The 23679-nt window shown below is 38.8% G+C and overlaps 1 protein-coding gene across 14 annotated transcripts in view; it reads left to right on the top strand.

Annotated features, from left to right (window-relative positions):
* The window catches only part of RBMS3 (RNA binding motif single stranded interacting protein 3), a 708203-nt gene that overhangs the window by 662976 nt on the left and 21548 nt on the right, over nucleotides 1-23679 (top strand). For 12 of the 14 annotated variants that reach the window (XM_035316418.1, XM_035316417.1, XM_035316419.1 and 9 more), the window contains one exon: nucleotides 6372-6482. In XM_035316418.1, coding sequence (XP_035172309.1) covers nucleotides 6372-6482 — 111 coding nt within the window. Of the gene's footprint in view, nucleotides 1-6371; nucleotides 6483-20763; nucleotides 20831-20918; nucleotides 22099-23679 lie in introns of those variants that run through there. The other 2 variants (XM_035316426.1, XM_035316423.1) reach the window with 2 other exon arrangements.

Here is a 23679-nt window from a genome sequence, read left to right on the forward strand (position 1 = left end):
GTGTGTGAAATCTGACAGTGGGAAGGAGAGGAAAAGATTTGTTCTGCATGCTCCAGTGGTTAGGGTAAATCACAGCCTCTGTGTTTCCTCTGTCGGCAGGGAATGCTAAGCCATATATGAGCATTGTGAGGATATTTTTGTTAATGATAACTGTTCTTGAAAGAGCAAAAGCACTACTGCATGGATATACAAAACCAGCATACAGCAACGTGTACTTATAAACTGAAGGATAGGAAGAAAACAAAAGAAATGTGTTCCCCTTTAGAGTGGATCAGAAGAGGGTCCAAGAGCTGTCTATAGCCTTTCTGCATGTTCCAGCTCTTGCTGGAGCAAAGGCCCACTGTGGCAGCTCATGTCCTACCTGCAACAGGCCCCTTCATGTTTGGGAGACCCCATTTTTTTCAGGCAAGTAGCACTGGTAACTTTATTTTATTCCTGTGGCAAATTGGAGAAGGGTGTTAAAAGTACTGTTTCCCTCACAGTATAAAGGGAACACTTTAGCTTGTGGTCCAGCCTGTGTGTGTGGATGATAAGAGCAAAGGTATAGCACAGGGCTATCAAATTGTGCATCAGAGACCCTGCAGTCATTCAGTTTTATTTTCCCTTCATAAATACTGTACTTTTCTTCAGCAGACTTTCTCTTGAGATCTTATTTTGGGTAGAAAGATTGAAGTCACCACGTGAAAGTCACTTTAGATGCTGAGTGATGTGGGCAACTGTTTGCAACAGAAATGTTTTCTCTCTTTATTTTTTTTAACTTATTTTGCATTGACAGACAGCTATATGCTATGAAAATTATTGGTTTTTCTGCTCTGGTAGAAACATCAACTACTGACAGTATCATAGTGGTATGCCCTGATGCCATACATTTGTTAACTGGTAGCAGAACAGTTGTAGGTATTGCTTTATTGCACACAGTTGCCGATATAAAATATTTTTTATTGCATCAACAACTTCTTTCATTTCTGGGTGCTCCCATTCTAATACTCTTTTAATCTGCATCTATACATATAGGCTAGTATCTGTATATTATCAAAATCTGTGCTTCAGAGTAAGAGACAGGACAGGAGAGATAGCTACAGGCAAGAAAGACAGTGGGGAAAAACACTTGAGAACATTGACTATTGTTGTAGAAAAGATGAAGCATATGAAAGGGTCATCTTTGTTCTTTATTTACAGAACTTACGGTACTTCATCCTTTAGGACAAGTTACTTCTTGGAAGTAATTCTCTTTTACTTATGACACACAATTCCAGCTGAAGAAAGAAGTTCTCAAACATACAGAGAAAAATAAAAATAAAAATAAGCATGGGGAAGCAAATGTGTCCATTTTTCCAAAGAAATGTGACTAAAATATGAAGGTGATGTCAGATAAGAATTTGAATTTAAGCCTGAAATTAGAAATATTATAATACAAGGTTGTGGTTTAGTATTTGTCACAGAAACAGTACTCAGAGTTAGTGAAGGTCTATAGGAACATTTGCCCATTCAAAGTTAAAGCTGCTTTGAATTCAATGCAGTACTTGTGCTTCCTTGTTCGTTTACCCCATTTTTAACAAGCCTTTAAATTCAACAGTGCAGTGCAATGAAACCAAATCCTAAGCTTTGCAGAATATAGATTATTGGCCGATCTTCCTCGTTTTACTCAGATAATAATTTTATCTCTGATCATCCAGTAAATGCCAAAGCGATAGGCAACTATTCATTGAGAAAGAGGAAAAAAGTATAAAAATAAGTTTTCTTTGATTTTTAAATACAATAGGTATTTATGGCATATCAACAAGTATCCACAGCAAAGGTGATGATAAAGGGCTGAGAGGATTTCACAGCTACCTTTGGCCTCCCTACTGTAGTCATGAAAGGCTGGTCATTTAACAACCAGTTCAGAGCACTTCATGGCTCGCTGCAGGGACAAGGGGACTGACTGTATGTTTTCTGCTGCCTGTAAGAGCAGCCCAGTCTAGACTGAGCAGTAAACCAATAGATATATGGCTGTCATTTATTCTGTATGCAGAGAGTACATCTATCTGAAAAAAAAAAAAAAAGTATTCATGTTGGTTTTTTTCATATTAATTTGTGATAGACAAGTCTGATCTGATAAGTATGAGGAAAGTCATCCTTTCAGTCAGTTTAATAAAACCTAAAGAACAACATGTTCTTGATAACATAAAGACATTCACTTGGTAGTATGGTAATAACTTTTTCAAATGGAATGACCTGGTGGTTATATGACTGCACAGTGCGTCTCTGACATAATTTGAAAAGTAAGTTTGCTGCTGAAATGTTTATTGGCTTCACATTATCCAGTATTTACAAGGTAGAATTTTTGAGTATGTTTAACTTGTTAGAACTTCCTAAATAAAGGAAAAGTAAATTTTAAAATAAGCAGATGCTTACTGTAAGCTTCAAAAACTATTTATTCAGCTGGTATTTGTGCCTTAAATCCAATATCAGTATGAGAACACTGAAGTGAAACAGAAGCCTTTAATACAGTTCATTATTCTAGAAAGCTGGGACTAACTAATCCTTCCTCCCACCGGCCCCCAAGTGCATCACTCTGCTAGTGAACTCTCTCTTTCTAAAGCCCCTAATACACTTTTTATATCTGATGTCCCTTTCCCAGCCTTCAAGACTCATAAGGTGGCATGTGTCATTGCATCAATATAAACTTTATTTCAACTGATGTCTTTTGGTATTGCCAAGTGCTTCAGGATAGTTCACTTAATATAATAAACAGGCTGTATTTAGTTTTCTTCCTGTGGTTTCAGTTTGTTGCCATACAGGAAGAGTATGCTGCTTGTAGTTGTTAAAAGCAGGCATCTTTCTTTGCAAGTGATAAACTAGGAAATACACAGACATAAATATATATATATATGTATATATATATATATATTATGAAAGGTATGTCCACAGAGCTTAGAACATTTTAAAACAGCCAAGTCCTTTCAAGTGCAGGGGAATCTAAGTTTATATGTCACAGAAATGATCTTGGGTTTATTGCAGTGTTGCAAAAAGCATACATTTTCTTCTGTGTCATTGGTTCATTGCCATTTGACCTATTAATCTTCATTTCTTTTTAAGCCAGCATAGCATTGACAGAATTGTTTGACAAATCATATGCCAGCAATATCTTGCCAAATTTCAAAGGCATTATAGTAACCAGTTTCTTGCAGGAATTGTGAAAAAATTAATCATTCTGAGGCAACAGGGCAGACCTAAGTAACTGGCAGGCCAACTACTTGCTTTGGCAATGAGAGTGGCAAAAACTTCATCATAATTTTTCCTGCAGGTTTTTCAACTAAGCTTGGCCTTCAGTAGTATTATGCCATGCTCATACGTCTCTTTATAAAGCTCACAAACTCAGTAAAATCAGACATCCAAGCAGATGAAGATGAAAAGTATGTTTGCTGCAGCCTTTGCCAGTAACCAAGCAGACTTTTATCAGCAACTACCTATTATAAACTGCAAAGAATCAAATTATTTTTAATATGATGTTAATATCTGATGCAAGACATCATTGTCTTCTTCAGATAAATAAGTTGAATATGGACGGACATGACAGCATGTATTATGAAACGCATTATGGTCTGGAGACTGGGTGTCGCCCTAACAACCAGACGATATTTCCTTAATTAAGTATAATTTTTTCCCTACGTGATCACAAGAGGATTCTGCAAACTCTGTTGAATTAATGGACTGGCAAATGCATGTAATTCTCTGCTCTAGGTAACTGTCAGCTTCAAACACATTAAGCTGTCTCAGAAAAGCTGCAAATCCCTGATTTGTTGTCCCAACTCTTTTTCCTAACATCTTAAACAATGTATATTCAGAGACCAGAATATATACATTTTTTTTTTTATTTAAAAGTAGTATATATAGTATATTTGAGTAATTTTTTGGTCCTTAATGTATTTTCTCTCCAGTCCCTATTTTAGTGAGTAGTTTATTTGCAAAACTCTCTTGCTTACTAGTTAGTGAAAAACATTTTCTATCAGATTTTGCCATTGTGTATCTGGTCTTTGTGTTTGCTACACTAAATTGTAAGACTTTCTTCACTACTGCCCTTCCTTCATTTCAGATTCCTGAATTTATACATAGAATAGCCTCCAGTCTGTCACATTTGTAATTGAAGCAAGTTTCTCCAACCATACCTTTGCAATAACCATCTCTAAAAAGATAAGTAGGTATTTTAAGGCTTTGGGAGATCCTAAATTAACTGCAGCCACTACTGCCAGCAGTTCAGGGCTACGTGAAGCTGTGGTGTGGCTGTGACTTTCTGCTTATCCCATCACACACCACAGTATGGTCTCTGCTGAAACTTCTGAGGCAATTTTCCAAAGTGCAGGTGGATGTCCAAGTCCCAAGGCCCTGTTGGGCTGTGTGCTCCTCTACAGGTGCAGCCCTGGTATCCAAGATCACCATATTTTGAACCTATCTTTCCTTGGGCATGGTGCTAATTCAGACACCTGCACTGACAATGTGGTGAATGCAGAATGGACTAAGTGAGTGTATGTCCTGCAGGTTAGATATCAGACTTCCAGGAAAAGGGCAGATTTTTCAGCAAAAAGAGAGGAGCAGCAGGAAGGAAAAGAATGACATGTGAGGAAGAAAGAAGAAAAATTTTAATAGTATATTAACCCTACTATGCTGAAAGAAATTTGGGGGTGAAAGTTTGTGACTATCTTGATTGGCAAGGACCCCTGCTAGCAACGGAGGTCAGCACAGCGGTAGCTCATTAGAATGGGTTAATCATTGTAATTGCTGCAAACCAGTGCAAATTAGTATAGCAAAGAAAGATGCAAAAGTATTCACAGATGTTGCAAGTTCGATACTTGCACATCGATTGGCTTGTTTTATAGGTATTTATTTGGAAACATGACAGATACAGCCTCCATTGAAGATATTCTTGGTAATTTGCCAAATTTCTCTAGGGACTGTTGTCAGCACAAGAAGTGTAATCCAGTATGTGACATGAAACAAGTGTGTATGTACTTTGTATGCTGAGGCATTAGAAAGAGGACTGACCAAGCTGAACCTACCTCCTCTTCAATTGCATGCAAGTATCAAGTTCACAGAGACTGCAAAATCTCAGTTTCTCAGATAGGATGTGCATAGACAAAATATTACTGGGAGGTGAGAAAAAAAAAAAAAAAATCAATTGCTACTTCCACCAGAATTGGTTGTTGTTGTCATTGTTTATTTTTAATATGCAACTGAAAATTTGAAAGCTTTGGGTTCATCTGGTGCTTGGCATGGCAGCCACATAGGTCTACATAAATGCAAGATATATACTTCAGAGGTGTGCTGTGTTTTTTTTGGAACTAGTTTATTTTAGATTCCTGTTTACAGGTAGATTTTATCAGTAATCTCAAAGAAGAAACGTCAGCCTTCCTTGTGAAAAATTGATTCATCCACCTTTTCCATGCTTTTGAATCCGGTGATTCGGAGTACGAATTTCTAATGTGTTCACACAAGTATGCACAAAGTAGAGCTACTCTATATGAAGAAATAGCTGAAAATACCTCCTTATTTCTCTATCTGCAAGAGAAGTAGCAGACCACCCTCTTTCTGACCGATACAGGAAATAGCATTTTACACCTTAGAACCGAAGAAAATCGGCTCTTCACTAAGGCATGAGTTTACCAATATGGGACCCTGGGGAGTGGGAAAGCAAAAAAATGAGGAATATGAATGACAAAGAAGCTTTCTCCAAAGCTCTGGCATGCCTTTTGTTTAATTTTTGTTTAAAGTCTTGTTCTTGCTTTAGTTCATAGGCTGTTTGTTATTAATGTCTTTGTTTTTCATGAGGAGAAGAAAAATGCTTTTAAATGCTGTGTATGTGTTTTAAATGGGTGTCACTACCACACTTGCTGTCAATAGCTAGTCTTACTCAATCAGCTATAAACTGTTATGAGTAAGGGTTCTTAATTGAGACTGGAAAAATCCAAGACAATTACCATAATAGGTTGAAGATCTCAGAGACTGAACGTTTTGGAAGTCAAAGAAAATTGGGGACATATGTGTTCTGTCTGTAAGATTGTTCTATATAGGATATGGAAAAATATAAACGACAGGCATTTTTCAATGTACAGTAGCATTCATCATAGAAAGAACATATGTATTTGTTTGTCAGAAGTAATGAGGTAAAAAATGACACTTAATTGGAACTGACATAAAATGGCCTCATTAGTAGTACAAATAATATATGTGTGTAGCTTGGTTGTCAATAGGAACAAAACATATTTTCTCTGACAGATATATTAGTCTCTTTTAAGATTCATGTCAAGTTTTCAGCCAGGTTCACTCACTAAGATAATGCTGCTTTCTCTTTTAAGGCAAAATGTTGAAGTGTAAATTATATGTGTTTGTAGGGTGCTGTGATAACACCAACAATGGACCACACTATGTCAATGCAGCCAGCAAGCATGATGGGCCCTCTGACCCAACAGATGAACCACCTTTCCTTGGGCACAACAGGAACGGTAAGATCATAGATTATACTATTTACTCTATGTTTTGCAAATTGTTAACTGACTACTGAGTTTCTCAAGGCCTTTTCTTATTCCTGAGATTTCAGTTCGTCAGTGCTTGGTAGTTTAATATTGCTGTGTTTCTATTTATTTATTTATTTTCTCTGTGTCCAAAGGTGTCTGGCCCTGTTCAGGTGAACATACATACCAGTTTCTTTTATCATGACTCAAACACGATGTCCTACACAAACAATATCCCATATTGCTACCACACACAAACATGTATCTACAGATACATTTCTACAACCATCATACAGTCACCATTAGGTATTATAAGGAACAGAACTGATTAAGTAGTAAAACAGTAGGTCAACAGAAATTTCTGTACTTAGCAGGAATTATCTGTATTAATTCATATGTGAATATGGAAGTACTCCTCTAAATTTTTTATTTATTTTTTTTTTTTTAATGCAAAATTGCTTTCTTGTACATTAATAAAGTTTTATATTGCTGGAAAATGGGAGTTCTGTCTTGGTGATAGGATCTGGCACTCACTTTTAACCCATAGCAGACAGCAATACGTAGTTTGCTTGAGGCTCCAAAACGTGATTTTGGGTCAAGGTCAGCTGTGTTTCCAGTAAATTATATTTGAACATGCATATTTCAACAGTTATTTTCTCTTTAAGCTGTGTAAGTCAGACTCCATTAACTACTCCAGAGTCAGAGAAAGGCAAAAATAGTCTTAATAAAAATTATTAAAACTCTCTGAAACTTTACTAAAATATTTTAGTAATAGCAGCGGTCTATATACAATATAGCCATTTACTATGTGAATGTGTGCACTCTGCATGTACATATATATTTTTAGAAAAACACTGGCATAGACATTATACTTATGTGTCTTCTGTGTAATAATTATGTGAAAGGTCTATTATGTGCTTAAAAATTGTTTATTCTATTTCACCACTGTGCTGCTCAAAGGATTGCAGTAAATGGGGCTACATCTGGCTGGCGGATGGTCGCTAAGGTGTTCCCCAGGGCTCAAGTCTAGGGCCAGTCCTGTTCAACATTTTTATCAATGACCTGGATGCATGACTGGAGTGCATCCTCAGCAAGTTTGCCAATGACAGTAAACTGGGAGGTGCTGTTGTCTCCCTGGAGGGACAAGAGGCCTTGCAGGGGGATCTAGATATATCAGAGCACTGGGTGATTAGCAACGGCATGACGTTCAAGAAGGGAAAGTGCCAGGTTCTGCACCTGGGAGAGTGTAATGCCTGACGCAGGCACAGACTGGGAGATGAGTGGCTGGAGAACAGCTCAGCAGAAAGGGATATGGGGGTTCAAGTTGACAGCAGGCTCAGCATGAGCTTGCAGGGTGCCCTGGCAGCCAGGAGGGCAAACTGCATTTTGGGGTGCATGAAACATAGCACAGCCAGCTGGTCAGGAGGGGTGATTCTCCTGCTATATTTAGTGTTGTGGCCTCATCTTCAATATTGTACACAGTTCTGGGCTCCGCAATATAAAAAGGATGTCAAGGTGCTTGAATGCATCCAGAGGAGGGCAACAAAGCTGGTAAAAGGGCTGGAAGGCATGTCCTGTGGACATTTGAGTTGTCAGTCTGGAGAAGAGGAGGCCAAGAGGCAACCTCGTGGCTCTCTGCAGCTTTCTGAGGAAGTGCCGGTCTCTGCTCCCTGGTCACTGAGAACAGGCCATGAGAGAACCTCTCAAAGCTGTGTCAGGGGAGGTTCAGACTGGACATGAGGAAAAATTTCTTTACCATGAGGGTGGTCAAGCATGGAAACAGGCTGCCTAGCCAGGTGGTTGATGCCTCATGCCTGTCAGTGTTCAAGAGGCATTTGTATAATGCCCTTAATAACATGCTTATTATTGTTTAGCCCTGAAGTGTTCAGGCATTCACTTTTTTTCTGTTCTACTTGATGCTCATCTATAGGAACAGTTTTCCAAGTATTTTTGTTGCTGAATAAGGTACCATATAAAGCTACATCTTAACAAAGATACATAATCCACTCTGTTAAGTCTTCTCTTCCTGTTCCTATGTTCTCCTTCTCCCTCTCCTTTCCGTCTTTCTTATCTGTTGAATTTAATTCTAACTTTAATGTCTTCTTCCCCCTTAAAAAAAAAAAAAAAGGCAGCTGTTGAGATCTGAGACTTCTGTATTTATTTCTGAGAAATCTTTAATATGGTGGTTTGTTGTTTATTCCTGTTATTTAAAATGTTTCATTCAGTAATCAAAAGAAGTAGGAATTAAAGTTAATATCAGCATTTTTCCCCTTTGAACAGATTAAATTGTAGGAAATACTATGACTAGTGAGAATTTCTGTGTAATTACCGTCATTCAAACGTATGTTTAAAAATTAAGACAAGGAAATGGAAAATGAATTCTGGTGGTGCTGCTGGGCAGTTCCTATGAATTTTTCCTTCTGTTTGTCATTTTCATTTCCATGACTCTTGCAGACATTAAGTCTCCTGGTCTTGTTTTCTCACAATCTTAATGTGAGCTAGGAAATTCCTAGCTAACGTTCTCTTCAGACTTGAAACCACTGTTACTATACTCATAATAACAAAGCCGTTGTAAATGTAGATGTTTCTTATTTGGGGAGGCAGAAGGACTCTGAAAGGCATGACTGATCTAGTGGGTGATAAGAAGGTCCCGGATTTATTTCACTCTAACTGAAAGTAAAGAAAGTCCTTCATTTTCCTAGCTCTTTACACTGTCCTATCTTTCAGGGTCACAGCATTCCCTGACAGCTTCTTGAAATACATGCAGAGGTGTACTATATAAGCCTATGTTTGTTATCTTTAAAATTCCTAACTCTTTTATGGAAAACTTCAAGAGTAAATGATTGATGGGTGTTACAATATCCACAGGCTTTTCATAAATCTCAATTGACACCCTGTTTTGTTGCATACAGGATTTCTCTTTGGCATAAACACCAACAGCACCATATTCAGTTAAAGTCCTCATGCAAGCAATATAATCATGGAGCTCCTCAGGAATTCCTCCTGTCAGGAATTAAAGGGAGAACTTCAAGATTTGGGCTGCCAATAGCAATTTCGTTGAATATATTTATCCTGACTTGAAATTGAATCTTACTAGAATGGCCAGTTCCAGAAAAAAAAAATAAAAAAATAAAAAAAAAATGTGTGGAACAAATGGACAGCCTATTTAGAGATATGATTAATTTAGAGATATTTTTACTTCATTTATTCTGAAGTCTGAATTTCGATCCAGGGAGAGGAACAATGAGAGCATAACGCCATGACAAATTGAGCCAAGTCCAAAAAAATGCTACTGTAAGTACCTCAGCAGGACTAAGTATTATGGGAGATATAAGACATAAACTATACATTTCTGTTATGAGCATTTATTTTAATTTTATTCTTTAAAACTGTGCAACAGGGCACCATAAAGAGCCACCAGCTATCTTTCAAGAAGCCAGCCAGATTTTCTTTTCAACAAACAAGCCAAAAAGTCACAAACAATTTTGCTCAGTGTCAGCTGTAACTCTGTCCCAATTTAATTTAAAAGCTATGCAGTATGCAAAGCGGTTTTTATTAAAAAGCTTTCACACATTTACTTCCTTAGAAAAGCCATTCTGCTAATTAACATATCATATTTTTTCAGCCAAAACAGACCTCTGTGGTCACTTAAATGAGAATTGACTTCAAACCCACTTCCAAACTTGCCCATTTCAGGATGAGTGCTGGGTTTCTAAAATATTGCTTCAACAGAAAATCCATTCTCTAGTGAGTAAGCTAGAGAAACAGCATAAAGGCCTTTGCATGCCTCATATCTTGTGGGAATTACTCTGGCCTTTGATGCTCTCTGAAAGATTCAAGTCCAGGTTGGAGCCATTCCAGAGGGGGAGACCCTTCACAATGAAGCATTCTTTAGGCCTTTGGTGGGGAGAGTTACCTGAGTAAGAGCAGGCTCTGCCAATTTCAGCCTTGACACCAAAAACTGGATTTAAGTCTTGATCTCTCAGCCCTGAATCACATGCTAAAACTCCATGGGAATTCAGGGGACGGTCACCTTTGTCTCTCATGCACTTGATTATTTAGTGGGCCATGGGTGGCATTTCTGGCTAAATGCTGGCAAGGCTGCTAACTTAGATCAGGGGACATCCATTTCAGCAGCCAAAATAGAATAGTATTCCTGCAGCCCCTCTCACAGCCTTGTGCTATGGGAAGCGTTCAGTCACTGGCCCCAAAAAGCACAAATAATTTTGTTTAGTAAACCATTTGCCATGAGCAGGAATAAAAAGTTTTCTTCCTCTCTAAAACCCCAAAGAATGCATATTTATTTTATTTTATTATCTATTTGAACATTTTTACCCCATCTAATTATCTGTTATTGAATTGCCTGTGTAAAATCAGGCATTGCTGCTACACTGAGCACTCCTAATCAGGAGGATATACTAAGCTGTCAAGATGTCAGACCAAGAGAAAAATTGCAAATCCATCTTTACTTGATCTCACCATCCACCTCACAAAAATGCACATCTGTGGTAGATATTCCAGCCCAAAGGATGGTGTACGGTACAGGGGTAAGGGAGGAGGTAATGGACTGCAGTTCATGGCAACTCCACCCCCTATTCCTATTGCATCTCCCAGTTACTTTGCGCTTCATCCACCAAGAACATAATTCCTTTTTGCCTATATGAAAATCAAATTGATTTCTGCCAGTGAAAATACAGTTTGCATTACTGATGAATTGGGAGGCGAGCATGCTGCTCTGATCACCTCCCCGAATCTGCCTGAAATCTGGAGTTAAGCAGGAAATCTGCCAGAGGGGCAATTTCTGCCTTATTTATATGTATTTTTCATACATACCTCTTCACTCAAAAAGAGCAGAAAGCATTTACACGGGTGGGCTGGCTGTGGGCAAATAAGTAAAGAAAAGCTAAACTTAAATTATGTCAAGATTGCATCAAAAAGGCAATAACTCTGAATATTCTGATTAAGGCTGACAATCCAGCCTCAGCTCCTATGATTGTACTAAAATGAAATTTAAATGCCCAGGGGCATAATGCAAAGACAGATAACCAGTTTTAACCTTGAATTTTTTCCTTTGTTTGCTAGTTTATTATTATGTATTACTGTAAGTCTTGCTTTTCCTATGTAATATTCATCTACAATTAGTTCAAATATTAAAAAAAGGTACCATACAGGGAGGATAGGCTGAGTGAGCCAGTATGGGTAGCTTTGAAAGAGCAGTATTAGTGTGTGTTTAATAATGTATGGAGGCTGGAATTGTTCCATCATCAGCTTGTCATTCAAAATGTTTCCGATACAGCCATTGATCTGACATCTGTTTCGTGGTTTAATAAAGTTGTGATTGATGGCTTGAGTGGATATAATACAAAAACCTTTAGAAATATAAAAACTGAGCCATCTGATCGCTGCTTTCAGTCCCTGTTGCTCAGCTCCTTTTTACTGTGGCATATACACATTTGGCCATCAGCAGCAATAATCCACCTCTTCAATGTTTTGAGAATGATTCAATGTTTGAGAAGATTTGCTGTATTCTTTCTCCTCCGCTGTGCATTCCTGAAGGAAGTTTTCCATTCTGCGCTTTCCCGGTATGGGTTTCTCTCCCATCCCTGCTGTTAGCATCCATTTCAGATACCGCTTTGGTTCCAGTTTCCTCCAGATTGAGGCAGCCTTTGTTAGTCCTCCTTGGCAGAGGTGTAATTCCAGCTTTTTCACTCTCTCTTTCAGAACTGTCTCAGTGTAGTCATGTTTCATCTTAAACCTTTGAGGCCCACACCAGTGGGAGAATAGGTAGAAGCCAGTTTCTTTTAGTAAAACTGGTAGCTCAACTGTGCTGCTTAATTGTTCTTTACACTTGCAGACAGTTCACTCACTTTTCAGATTCTAATTTAGAAACATAATAGGCAACTTACAAAATAGGCTCTTCATTGCACTATTTAAATATCAAGAACAAAAAATGTTTAATTTTTCTGGATACCTCTGTATTAAAAATGCAGTTCAGGTAGAACTGCAGTGATGCAATGTGGGATTCTGCTGAAACTGCAAGCCACGGTAACTCAGCTTTCCTTCTCTATAGTATCAACAGAAATCTCTCAATGGAATAACAGGCTTGTTATGCTAGTACATCAGTCTTATCTTTCACTTTGTTAGTTCTTTTTGTTGCCAGTGGAGCTTGATGATATCTCCAGAACCCTTCAATGGAACAACAAGCTTGTTATAAGTTTTTTATCTTCTGTTTCCTTTGGATACTCCATGGTCACCAGTGGTTTAAAATGTCACCTAAAGGCCTCAGCAGAATAACTGCTTTGTTAGATAGGATTGTGTGGGTTTTTTGTTTTGTTTTATTTTTAATCTGCAATTCTATTTGCACGTACTGCAGCTACATGGAGCTGAAACACCATAACATCCCCTTGATGTTCAGAGCCTTGTTACAAAAAGCACTGTCTGTTATTCTAACCGTCTGTCGCAGGGTCCCCAGGGAGTTACGGGGGGGGGAAGTTTCTTTGCAGTCTTGTGCCTTACACATTATCAGGTGTTAATCTTGAAGCTCTTTTATTTTACTTATTGACTGTTTGTGTGGAAAATATTGGACTGAACCCATTGCAAATGCAGTTAGCATAGTTCAAACTGCTTGAACTGAATCCCTGACCATTTACTCAGCCAAGGTCCAGGTCAAGTGCAAGTGATTAACACAATTGAGCAATCTGTGGCAGGAGATTCATTTAAGAAGGAATTATTCTGGGAATTATTGGGAATGAGAGAACAGCAAAAGTATGGTTGAGGTTTATAAATAACAATACCTCCTGCCTCCTCTCCCTCCCCCCCCATTTTTAAAGGCAGTTTCAATTTGCCTGATACATAGAATCATAGAATGGCTTGGGGGACCTTAAAGATCATCCAATTCCAATCCCCCTGCCACGGGTAGGGACACCTCCCACCAGACCAGGTTGCTCAGGGCCCCATCCAGCCTGGCCTTGGACACCTCCAGATATGGGGCATCCACAACTTCTCTGGGCAACCTCACCACCCTCTGAGTAAAGAATTTCCTCCTAACATCTGATATAAATCTCACCTCTGTTAGTTTAAACCATTACCCCATGTCCTATCACTCCCCTTTAAGTACTGGAAGGCCTCAGTGAGGTCTCCCTGGAGCCTTCTCTTCTCCAGGCTGAACATCCCCAGGTCCCTCAGCCTGTTTTCATAGGATAGGTATTCCAGCCCTCTGATCATCTTCATGACCCTCCTCTGGATTCAATCCATCAGGTCCACGTTTCTTGTGCCAGGGACTCCAGACTTGGATGCAGCACTCTAACTGGGACCTCACAAGGTCAGAGCAGAGGCTCACAATCACCTCCCTCACCCTGCTGGCCATTCCTCTGTTGATGCAGCCCAAAGCAGTTGGCCTTTGGGCCTTCAAGCACACCCTACTGGCTTGTGTCAAGCTTTTCGTCCACCAGAACCCCAAGTCCATCTCCACAGGGCTGCTCTCAATGAATTCTTCTCCCAGTCTGTCCTCGTGTCTGGTATTGCTCTGGCCCAGGTGCAGTGCCTTGAATTTGGACTTGTTGAACCTCATTAAGTTCATGTGAGATGACTTCTGAAGCTTGTCCAGGCCCCTTTGAGAACTGGGCCAACCAACCCTCACGTCTTCCTAAGCAGCTGTCTCAGCATGGATTCCACAGTCAGCATTTGACCATGGTTGTGCTTAGATGGTATTTCTCAATAAGTAGAGTTTATTAAATGCTTTTTCTGTAGTGTTCCCACTTCTCTTCTGAGCACAGCTTTATTTTCCCACCATTTGTCAGTATTGGCTTAGTGTTTGCCATTATGTGCAAGTGTGCCTACCTGTGATGCCACAGGCAGAGAAAGGAAAGTAGAAGTGGAGTAAACACAGATGGAGGGAATTCCATTTTTTCAAGCAGCCCTTCCTATGAGCCTAGTGGGTTAGTAGGTTGTGTTCTGTTGAATTTTACCTCTAAATAAAACTTCCTCAAATGAACAAGTGCTTTTGCTGAGGACACTTCGCCTCTCTGTGAAGTGTCATCTGCTTGCTCAAAGCAACGTTAGCCCAGATTCCCTTTCAGAGAAGGATCCCAGCTCCCTAATCGGGTTGATAAAAAGTTAAAACAAAGGAGCAGTGATGAAACAGCAAAGCAAAAAGTATCAGCCAAAAGGGCCATAACTAATAGTACTTCATTTTCATATCAGACAAATGCAATTCATAGAATTAATTTGCAGCTGACTTCATGTCTCTGAACTAGAATATTTAGAGGCTGGTTTCTTACATGTGGCAATTGCATTCTATTCTGTGATTTCCAGAAATGCCACCTGGTGATACTTTGAAAGGGCAATGATTATGTAGCTCAAAGCTGCCTCTTCCAAAGCAGTTTGTTATTTAGTGATAGCCATGCACTTTGTATAAAGTGAATTTTTTTATTCTGCAGTAGTAAATAGAAACTGAAAGGCATAAAACCTATGGTATTTGGCGTTACAGGGAGTGGTATGCAGCATATCACCAGAAGACTCACCTTTAGTCATACTCCCAAAACTTGTTCATATGTCTTCTCAGGATGAATCAAAAATGTGAACTCATTTTGCTAGCTCCTAGTAGGTCATTTCCTAAATGCTTTGAATGTTAAAAAGAAAATGAAAGTGTATAAACGATGTATGTTCATGTGAAATTGCATTGATGCCACAAATATTATGGGAGGTCTGGGGGAGAGAAAGTTTGTTTAGTTAAATTTGATTTGGTTTTAGTGATTTGGATAATATTTAGCTGAAAGAGGCTCTTTATTAACAGAAAGGAAAGTAGGAAAGAAGAACAAATAATAGGTTAAAAAAGCTAACAATAAGTCTAGGTTTGTGACATCCTGCTACACCTGCAACTGACAAACTCAACAAAAGGTGGAAAACAAAAGTACTCTAAATGTCAGGTCTGTCATCTGTATTTTCTTGTTGTGTTTCTCTTTTGTAAATGTGTTTTCAGTTTTGTAATCAAGGACATAACTCTTTGCCTTATTAGGATGAAAGTTCTTTTTGTTTCCTTGTCCGTGTTCAAAGTAGACTCAGGTGAGTCTGGCAGAAATGATGAATATAACTTTCCAGAGAAGTGATAAATCCAAATTATCAGTGGTGCAAGAAAATCCTATGGGGCCTCTGTAGTCCAAGAAAAGTTTGAAGATCTTAGAGCGGTGAGGTTTGTTCTGCTAAAGTGTGATAATGTGAAAGGCAAGAAGTGTCTCCCAGAGGTAGTGCTTCCACAGTTCTGCTCTGCCAAGAGCTGGGAAACACTTCTGTGGTCATGTCTCTGCAAAGTACAGGTACATGACAATTGAGCTGTAAGCATAACTGTAAGTGCTGAATCCTTGAAGGGGTTACATCCTCAACTGGAAAGAGCAACATGACAAATTACATGGAAGAGTGACTACCGTTTGCTGAGCACTGTTGCAGTCCTTCATATAATACCAGTTCTGTCTGAGATGAGGTACTTGAATTATAGCAACATCAATCACAGACATTGTAAACTCTAGAAAGAAAAAAAAGGGCATGAAGGTGATAGGCAACAGTAGCATACAACACAGCATAGGTAAGTATGTGAAGGGCATATATGGGAAGGAGATCGTTTGAATGACACTAATATAAATAAGGGGCTGAAGGTAAAATTGAGAAAATGTAACTTCAATACCTTGAAGAAATTTGTGATATATTAAGGGCTAGGCTAGCCTGTGAAATGAATTTGGCAAAGGTCATCATTTGGGACATCTAGAACTCATCTATGACAAACACCTTAAAACGTACTGGTAGGACTTTCAGGTGTTGATAAAAAAACAAAGCAGTGGCCCAACAGACATTTTTATCTCTAACCTCTGTTTTTCTTTGCAATGAAAAATTGTCATTTCAGTTCAAAGTAATAAGAATAACATAATTCTTATTTACTATTTATTTAAGTGTGAAGAATTCAGGAAGTTTTGAAAACTTCAGAAAATATTTATTGAGTATGATATATGTACCAAGACTCAGACAAGAGCTGTGCATCAAAATAAAATTTTATTTTCAATGTCTGAAGTTTACACAGTAGAGGAGTAAATATATGCTCCAAGTGACCATTCACACTATTCACTTAATAAAACAAAAAACAAAAACACTTGTTTTGAGCAGCAACCTTTGTATGACATTCCCAGTTTGTTTTTTTTCATAAGGAAAGCTTTACTTCCAGGAGCACTAAGACTTCATGGAAACACTAGATTAGGAGTGCTGCAGTGTTTCTGAAGGTGACACAATGCCATTCCATACAGTGGAGTTGAAAGTGGGTTTCATTTGAATGATTTTCAGTGCTTTTTATATTTTAATGACAGTGACATAAATAACATAATCTATCTGTTGGGCAAAGGCCTGGATCTGTAGATGTTCACTAAAATAACGTCCCATTGAATTTCACTGGCTTTTCCTGCAGTGTATCCCATTGAACTTCAGTGCACAATCCATTTTACAGTTAATCCACATGACTTATCAGGTGGTTGGCAAGCTGATAGCCCAAAGGTTTAAACTTCCTCTAAGACAAATTGCCAGTGTTTCGAGGTATCTTTCTTATTTTCATCCGGAAAGAGCAGCCTGTACAGGGTTCATTCATTTGTGAAGCAAGGTTAAATGAAGGAGCTAAAGGTATAGTCTTCATACATTGTGTAAGGCGCTGGTGTCCTGCATATATAGCCTGAAGTTCTCAAAAAAGGGTAAGCTTTGTTCAAATGATTTACAATTCCATAGGGAGCTGCTGATGGCAATAACCTCTATGCCCTCAGATGGTATTTTATTATTTGTGAGTTATGGGCGATTCTGTGTCAGTGCAATGGCACTGCAGAATCCTCTTGCTCCTAAAAGACTCAATTTGGGAGGCGAGCTCTGCTATAACTAATATTTACTATGAAACAGCTCAGTCAGCACATTTCATTAAACTGTAACAAGGGGTTTGAGAGCAGCTGCATCGAGTGAATTTGGGAGTTTGCTGAATTGAGTTGTTTTTCTAGCAAGGTAAATGAACTGTTGAGCACGGCACATTTCTACTGTGTGGCAGATGAGAGCTGCACCATGTTGGGATGGGTCCAGGGGAGCAGTTGTATCTCAAAGAGGCACAATCCTTTTCCAGTCCCATGGAGGACTGTTCTATCCTTTGGGATTCATTATGGTTTTTGAATGTGATAGGCACACCTGTGTGCACCCAATTTTGCCTTTTTAATTTTCACAGGTTTTATATTGCAACAGCCAGTTTCCTAAAAGCCTAGTTTGTAAATGTCCAAATTATTGCACGTTGGCCCGTCTCAATTCCCTGTTTTCCTATGCTGAACATGTTTCTCTTGAGGATTTCCCTCAAGCGAGTATAATATTTCTAAGATATGAACTGATTTCACTGATGCAAAAATTTCATCCTGTGTTTTCTTGCCTGCCAACCAATACTGTGCACAGGGTTTGCAGAATAGGCAAGATACGTTATGATTCCCAACTGATTTTACAACCACTTTTTTTGTCTCAGCCACTAAAGCACCTAACTATTCCTCTGCTCTCACATTGTTTACCATGATTCTGCTCTGCTACCAACCCATCCCAACTAAAACACCTGCACTGGGCTCAAAAATGAATGTATTTGGTTTTACATCAATGACCATTTTTGACAGTGCTAATTAGAGTGATAAAAATGTAATAATGAGCTAAATTGAGTATTTGGCTATGATGCCACTCCCACAGATGTTATTGCCTGGGCTAGCCATGGAGTCCAAATTGGTGCTCAAAAATTTAGTGGCCCAATTTTGTAGTAAAAACTATTCTGCTGCCTTTCTTGTAATGTGCAGTTGTTCCTGGCTAGCTATTAGGTGGGCTGATTTCCTGTAAAGATAACAGACTTTACTAAAAAAAAAAAAATGAGGTTTTTGCTAATAAATGGCTGCTTTGCCAGGTTGGCCATAATTTGATTTATTTTATTTTAATGGAGGTGTTCTACTTTGATATAAGAAAAAGAATATCTTTTTTCATTTACGCTTTCAAGAAGATTAGTCATATTGCACATTCACAGAGTTTATTAATAACTAGAAAATAATGCAATTGGCAACAACTTCAAATTTCCTTGATGTGTTACAGGACACAGGGAAATAATAGAAGTACATTCCAGTCAGTGTATATTGGTTGAAAAAGGTTTCCTTGTTTTATTTGTATACCTTGTGCCTGAACTACAGTGAGCAGAAAACCACTGACCTTCCCAAAATTTCTGTCCTTTGTTTCAAACTGAATGTAAAAGAGTTGGAAATCAGAAATGATTGATGGAAAAGTTTAGAGTAATTAACTACAACAGAAGGCAAAGAAAAGAGTGATACATTCAAAGGCTTATAAATCCACCTTCTCTTGTCATTAATTTTCATACAAGTGTCATGACCAGCCTTCCATTTTCACGTTTTCCAAAAAGAAGAACATGGCTTAGGCATCACGCCATTGTCCTGAGCTTATTTTTAATATTAGGATTTTTATGTTCTTGCATACATTCTTGGATACGTGTTCCAAGGAGTGGTAATATATGATTGCAGTTACAAGTCTGGCACCAAAGTGTGAAGGATTAGTGTCTCTGGCCTGTAATTATCCCACAGAGATTTTTGCAGACAGTTAGGCCCATTGCAAACTAAGAAATTGCAACACTGGCTGTTAGTTTGAAGGACTACTTTTGTAACCAGTTCAGCTTGTGTAGCTGTGGAGTTCCTGGGGAATTCTTTTAACCCCATCTGTACACAGCGTACAGATTTCGGCCAGACATCTCTTTGATGGCTCAGTGGCACTGCTAATGCAGACAGGACATTCAAGGCAAAGCCCAGACTCTCATCGCGATGGACTGCTGTAAGCTGTTCTGGATATAGCAGCTGAACTAATTGGCACCTTTTTCTTGTCAAGAAAAGTATACGTTCTACCAATTTTGGTTAGCTTTGGTTTTACTTCCTACCTCTTCAGTGAGCCTAGCATTGGAATTCATTTGATTCTTACCAAATAATCTCATTTGAGATTTGACTCATTAACTGACAGTATCAGCAAATCCCCTGTAATAATAATGGAAAAGATCATAAACTAAAAATTTTCTGTCAACCGAATGTTCTAAATTCCCGTGCCAAAATGCATCATGAATGTCAAATATATTTTGATGTTCTTATTTCCTTGAGTTCAGTCACAGTATGGACAGCTGTGTCTTGGTGGTTGTATTTTATGGCTTTAATCTTGCTCTGTTTTCATCTTCATGCTCTGTGTAGTCTTTCTCATGATCCGTCACAACAAGCAAAAAGTTCCAGTCCTGAGGCTAGGATAACGGTTAAGCAGATGCTGTTTCAGTTCACAGTGACAATTCCATCAAGGCCATTGGGGGATATTACTACTGGGCAGGCTCGCCAGATCCCCTCTACCCACCCACCCCCATCCTGAGATTAAATTCATTACCCCTGAAATCAGCCACTAAGTGAGAGGAATCTGCAAATGCCCTTCTACAGCTTCATGAATAGCCAATTTTGCACTTTCTAAATGTTAACAATGCTAATATATATTTTAAAGTGAGGCTTGGGAGCTCAGGGTAACACTTATATGTCAGCAGTGATCCTTCTATGTAAAGTAAATCATGCAAAGTCCTATGGTTTTAAAGGTGCTGGTATAAATTTATTTGATAGAAAAATGGCCACTTTGTCATCTTTGTCATATTATTGGAACAGAAAATCTGCCATGCAGTTAGGACTTTCTCCATTGCAAATATTTGCACAGCACTTCATCACTTCATATCTCTCTCTTTTTTTTTTTTTTTTTTTCAATTTGGGTAGACGGAAAACAGAAAGGGAAGGTTTTGCAGATCCATGAGAGGCAATGCAAAATGAAGACGTTCAGGCTTTCTGTCAGGCCATGTTCCCAAGGGTATCAAAGAACCAGAAAGGACAACCTAGTCTAGAAATAGATACTACTGGGGTCTCCTGGGGATGACAATTCTCTAAATGCTCTGCGGCTTTTAGAAGAGGGCAGGCAGGCTGTTTTCACCCATCCTGCTTACTTGCCTGTACAGGCCAAGGGGCAGTTGTGCAGCCCTTGTTCCTTTCCACATGGATGGTGCAGAGAGATCAGAAAAGTTCACTGATAACCCCTGTTAGGACCCACGTCAAATGTTTTAAATATATGCCTTTAACAAATGCTCGAGGTTGTTGGATTTTGGTTTGATAGCTGTAGATGGGCTTTCTCACCTGTGATGCTTATTTTTTTCCATGACTGTGTGTAGCATCCGTGCCTCATCACTGATGACGTTTAAGGGAATCTCTCAGCATTGCCTCCTGATGCAAGGAAGGGTGAGAGATGTTTTTCAGATTCTCAGTCCCGGTGTTGCTTGTGACTATTCTGTTAAAGTAGTGTTACTACCTTTTCTTCTGTTGCCAGGTGGATCTATTTGAAGCATTCCCAAGTGTCTGCGAAGAAGCATAGAGGAAAGCCAGGTGTCCTAATAGCAATTCGGGAGAGTACAAGAGACCGTCTCTCTGTTGTCCTTATCACTTGTTATAGTTTTGCCATCATTGATAGTTATACTTCATTCATCTGTCACATCACATTCCACTTGGGAGGATGTAGTATGTTAAAATTTTTGTCAGTTTTAATATTGAGCAATGATTTATGATATTCGATGAAATTAATTTGTTATAAATAATGTCTGCAGCTCTAACTGTGTGTTATGACACATTTGAAGGATCTTGTCCTCTCTTAGAACACCCATCTATTCATTTCATTTGCCATTTGGAGTATGTATCTTGTAGCATTTTCAAGCTGTAACTATGCAGCCATTTACAAAGGAATGGAAAAATGTCTCTAAACTTTGTATTTCACCTAGGTTAAAAAAAAAAAAAAATCTGTAAAGCCAGTTGTGACTGAGACTTTTTTCTTTTCCGTTTTCCCTTTTCCCAGCCTTGCCTTTCCTTATCTTGAATTTGCCCTTGGGCCAAGACTTCGCCACACTTTTGAGCTGAGTGCAAGGTCTGAGAACCCCTCCGTTCCTCCCTCAGTCTGCTGCCACCCCATGGAAGCACAGCTCAGCCAGGCAGCATTGTCACACTCGTGAGGGACACAGTAATGCATTGCCTGGATGGGAGCTGACAGTGCTCTGAGAAATATGACAGTACCTCTGCCCTTGATCAGGCTTCCCATTTGAAAGTTTTCATTTTGGTAATTACATCCTTCCCAGATCATAGCTGGAGTCATTGATCATACTAATATCATTATAACTGATTCCTGTAAGTCACCTTTTAAAGACACTTTTTATGATTTCTTTCCCCCCTGTATCTTCTTCCTCTGCAGTCCTAGGATAAGACTTCTTCTGTCTACTGTTCATCTGATTGATTAGAAATGCCACATACTTCCTTTACGTATGGCCTGGTAATATACACATCACATTTCTTCCCTTGGGATCTTAATCAGAACAAGTAATGGCCTTTAGCTTTTCTCATTAGCAAAATGGAAAAGCACCATACCCAATCCATTAGAAATACAGCATTGTAATATGAGCTTATAGAAAAATGGCTGCATGCCAGCGGACACGGAGTGAGTTTACCTTAAAGGATTTTCAGAAGAAAAAAAAAAAAAAAAAAAAAAAGTCACCCTTTATGCCTGGCAAGCAAACGTTTTGAGCCATAACTTATCACACCTGCCTGTCAGGCATTTTGCTGTTACTCCTTAAGTGCTGTTTGGACAGCTCTGTCATATAAAGGGCATTCATAAAGAGGAAATACGGGTGTTTGTTCTTGTATTTATGTCTTCCACAATGTTGATTCTCTCCATGGATTACCTTTCTCATATTCCATCTCTTATCAGAATTTGAGGGGGAGGAAGGAAGTTGGGGAGATTTTGTTGTGTTTTGCTTTGTTTTGAATTTTTCACGTTCTGTGAAGTAAGAACAGGATCATAATGGCTTACTTGCTTGTCTACTAGCTGTTTACCTGAGAGTGCTGGTCAGTACACCAAGAGTGAAAACAAGAGTTGTTTTTTTTTTTTTTCCCACTGAAATTGATTGCTTTTCACTTGGCCTGGACTTTATTAGCCCAAAGAAAAAAACTGTGTAAATTCATACCCTAGTATTTGTGCTTATGTTATCCAGAACTCTAAGGAGGTGTTTAAGCACAGGTCTGTACAGATTGATAATTGCATGTAATTTGAATGTATTTGAGCTGACACGGTCTCCTTTGGAAAGCCAGAACTGAAGGAATTCAAAGAATAACCTTGGAATGCTGCGATTTCGCCAGCACTGAAACACATCTGTTTTACTGGTCCCTTCAAGCATAACTAATGTTATTCAAGGGAAAAAAGGTACTAAGAAAACCAAAAGGCTATATTTTAAATAATGTGTTATGTTGAATGGGTGCTCACTTTTTCTTAAAAAAAAAAAAAAAAAAAAAAAAAAAACCTCAGGTTTCCTAGGTCTTAAGTTTCTCCCCTGTACAAAGTGGGAATCAGAGCTGAAGCATTCAGCTAGTATTCTTGATTGCTTCACTTATGGTTCATCAGCTGTGCTGCTCACATTTTCCCAACAAAATAAAGTATCTCAGTACAAGGTAAAGAAAATAGTGCATGGAAATAGCGTGAAAGACATGCAGTAATCAAAAATAAGGAATATTCTAAAGGAACATCTTCAGGGAATTTAAAGTGGAGAAGTTGCTTAGATGACAAAAAAAGGAAAGGTTAAGGCAAGGAGGGATGACTGCTGTTTGAAGTATCAAGCATTTTTCCCCTTCTTTCATTTTCCATTTTGTTCTTCTGTTTTATTTTACTTTTCAGTATTTTTCTCCCCAATCCTCCCCTTGGATGAAACAATGACAAACTGGGAGAGCTTCTTCGTTTTTACCACAAAATCAGTTTGGGAGTTCAACACTGTAAGCAACTCATTAAATTGTAGACAAGCTCATGACATGGCCATGTAGTTCAGCCCTCATAGCCAGCACCCTGATAAAAGGCAAGGTTTCTGCTTTGGTTATGCAGCCCTGGAGCTGATGCAGTCTGATGTTTCAGAGATCCTCCCACAGCTGATTAACCGGCTTAAGGACAGGCTCTGCAATATTCTAACAGTCACGCTCCATCTGTAGGGCACTGACATTAATTTTACGGGGACCTTTATCCCAACATAATTTAAGGATTTTGCGGAAGGCAAGAAAAAAGA

The sequence above is a fragment of the Oxyura jamaicensis genome, chromosome 2, assembly GCF_011077185.1.
Source record: "Oxyura jamaicensis isolate SHBP4307 breed ruddy duck chromosome 2, BPBGC_Ojam_1.0, whole genome shotgun sequence".
In the NCBI taxonomy this organism is placed as follows: Eukaryota; Metazoa; Chordata; class Aves; order Anseriformes; family Anatidae; genus Oxyura; species Oxyura jamaicensis.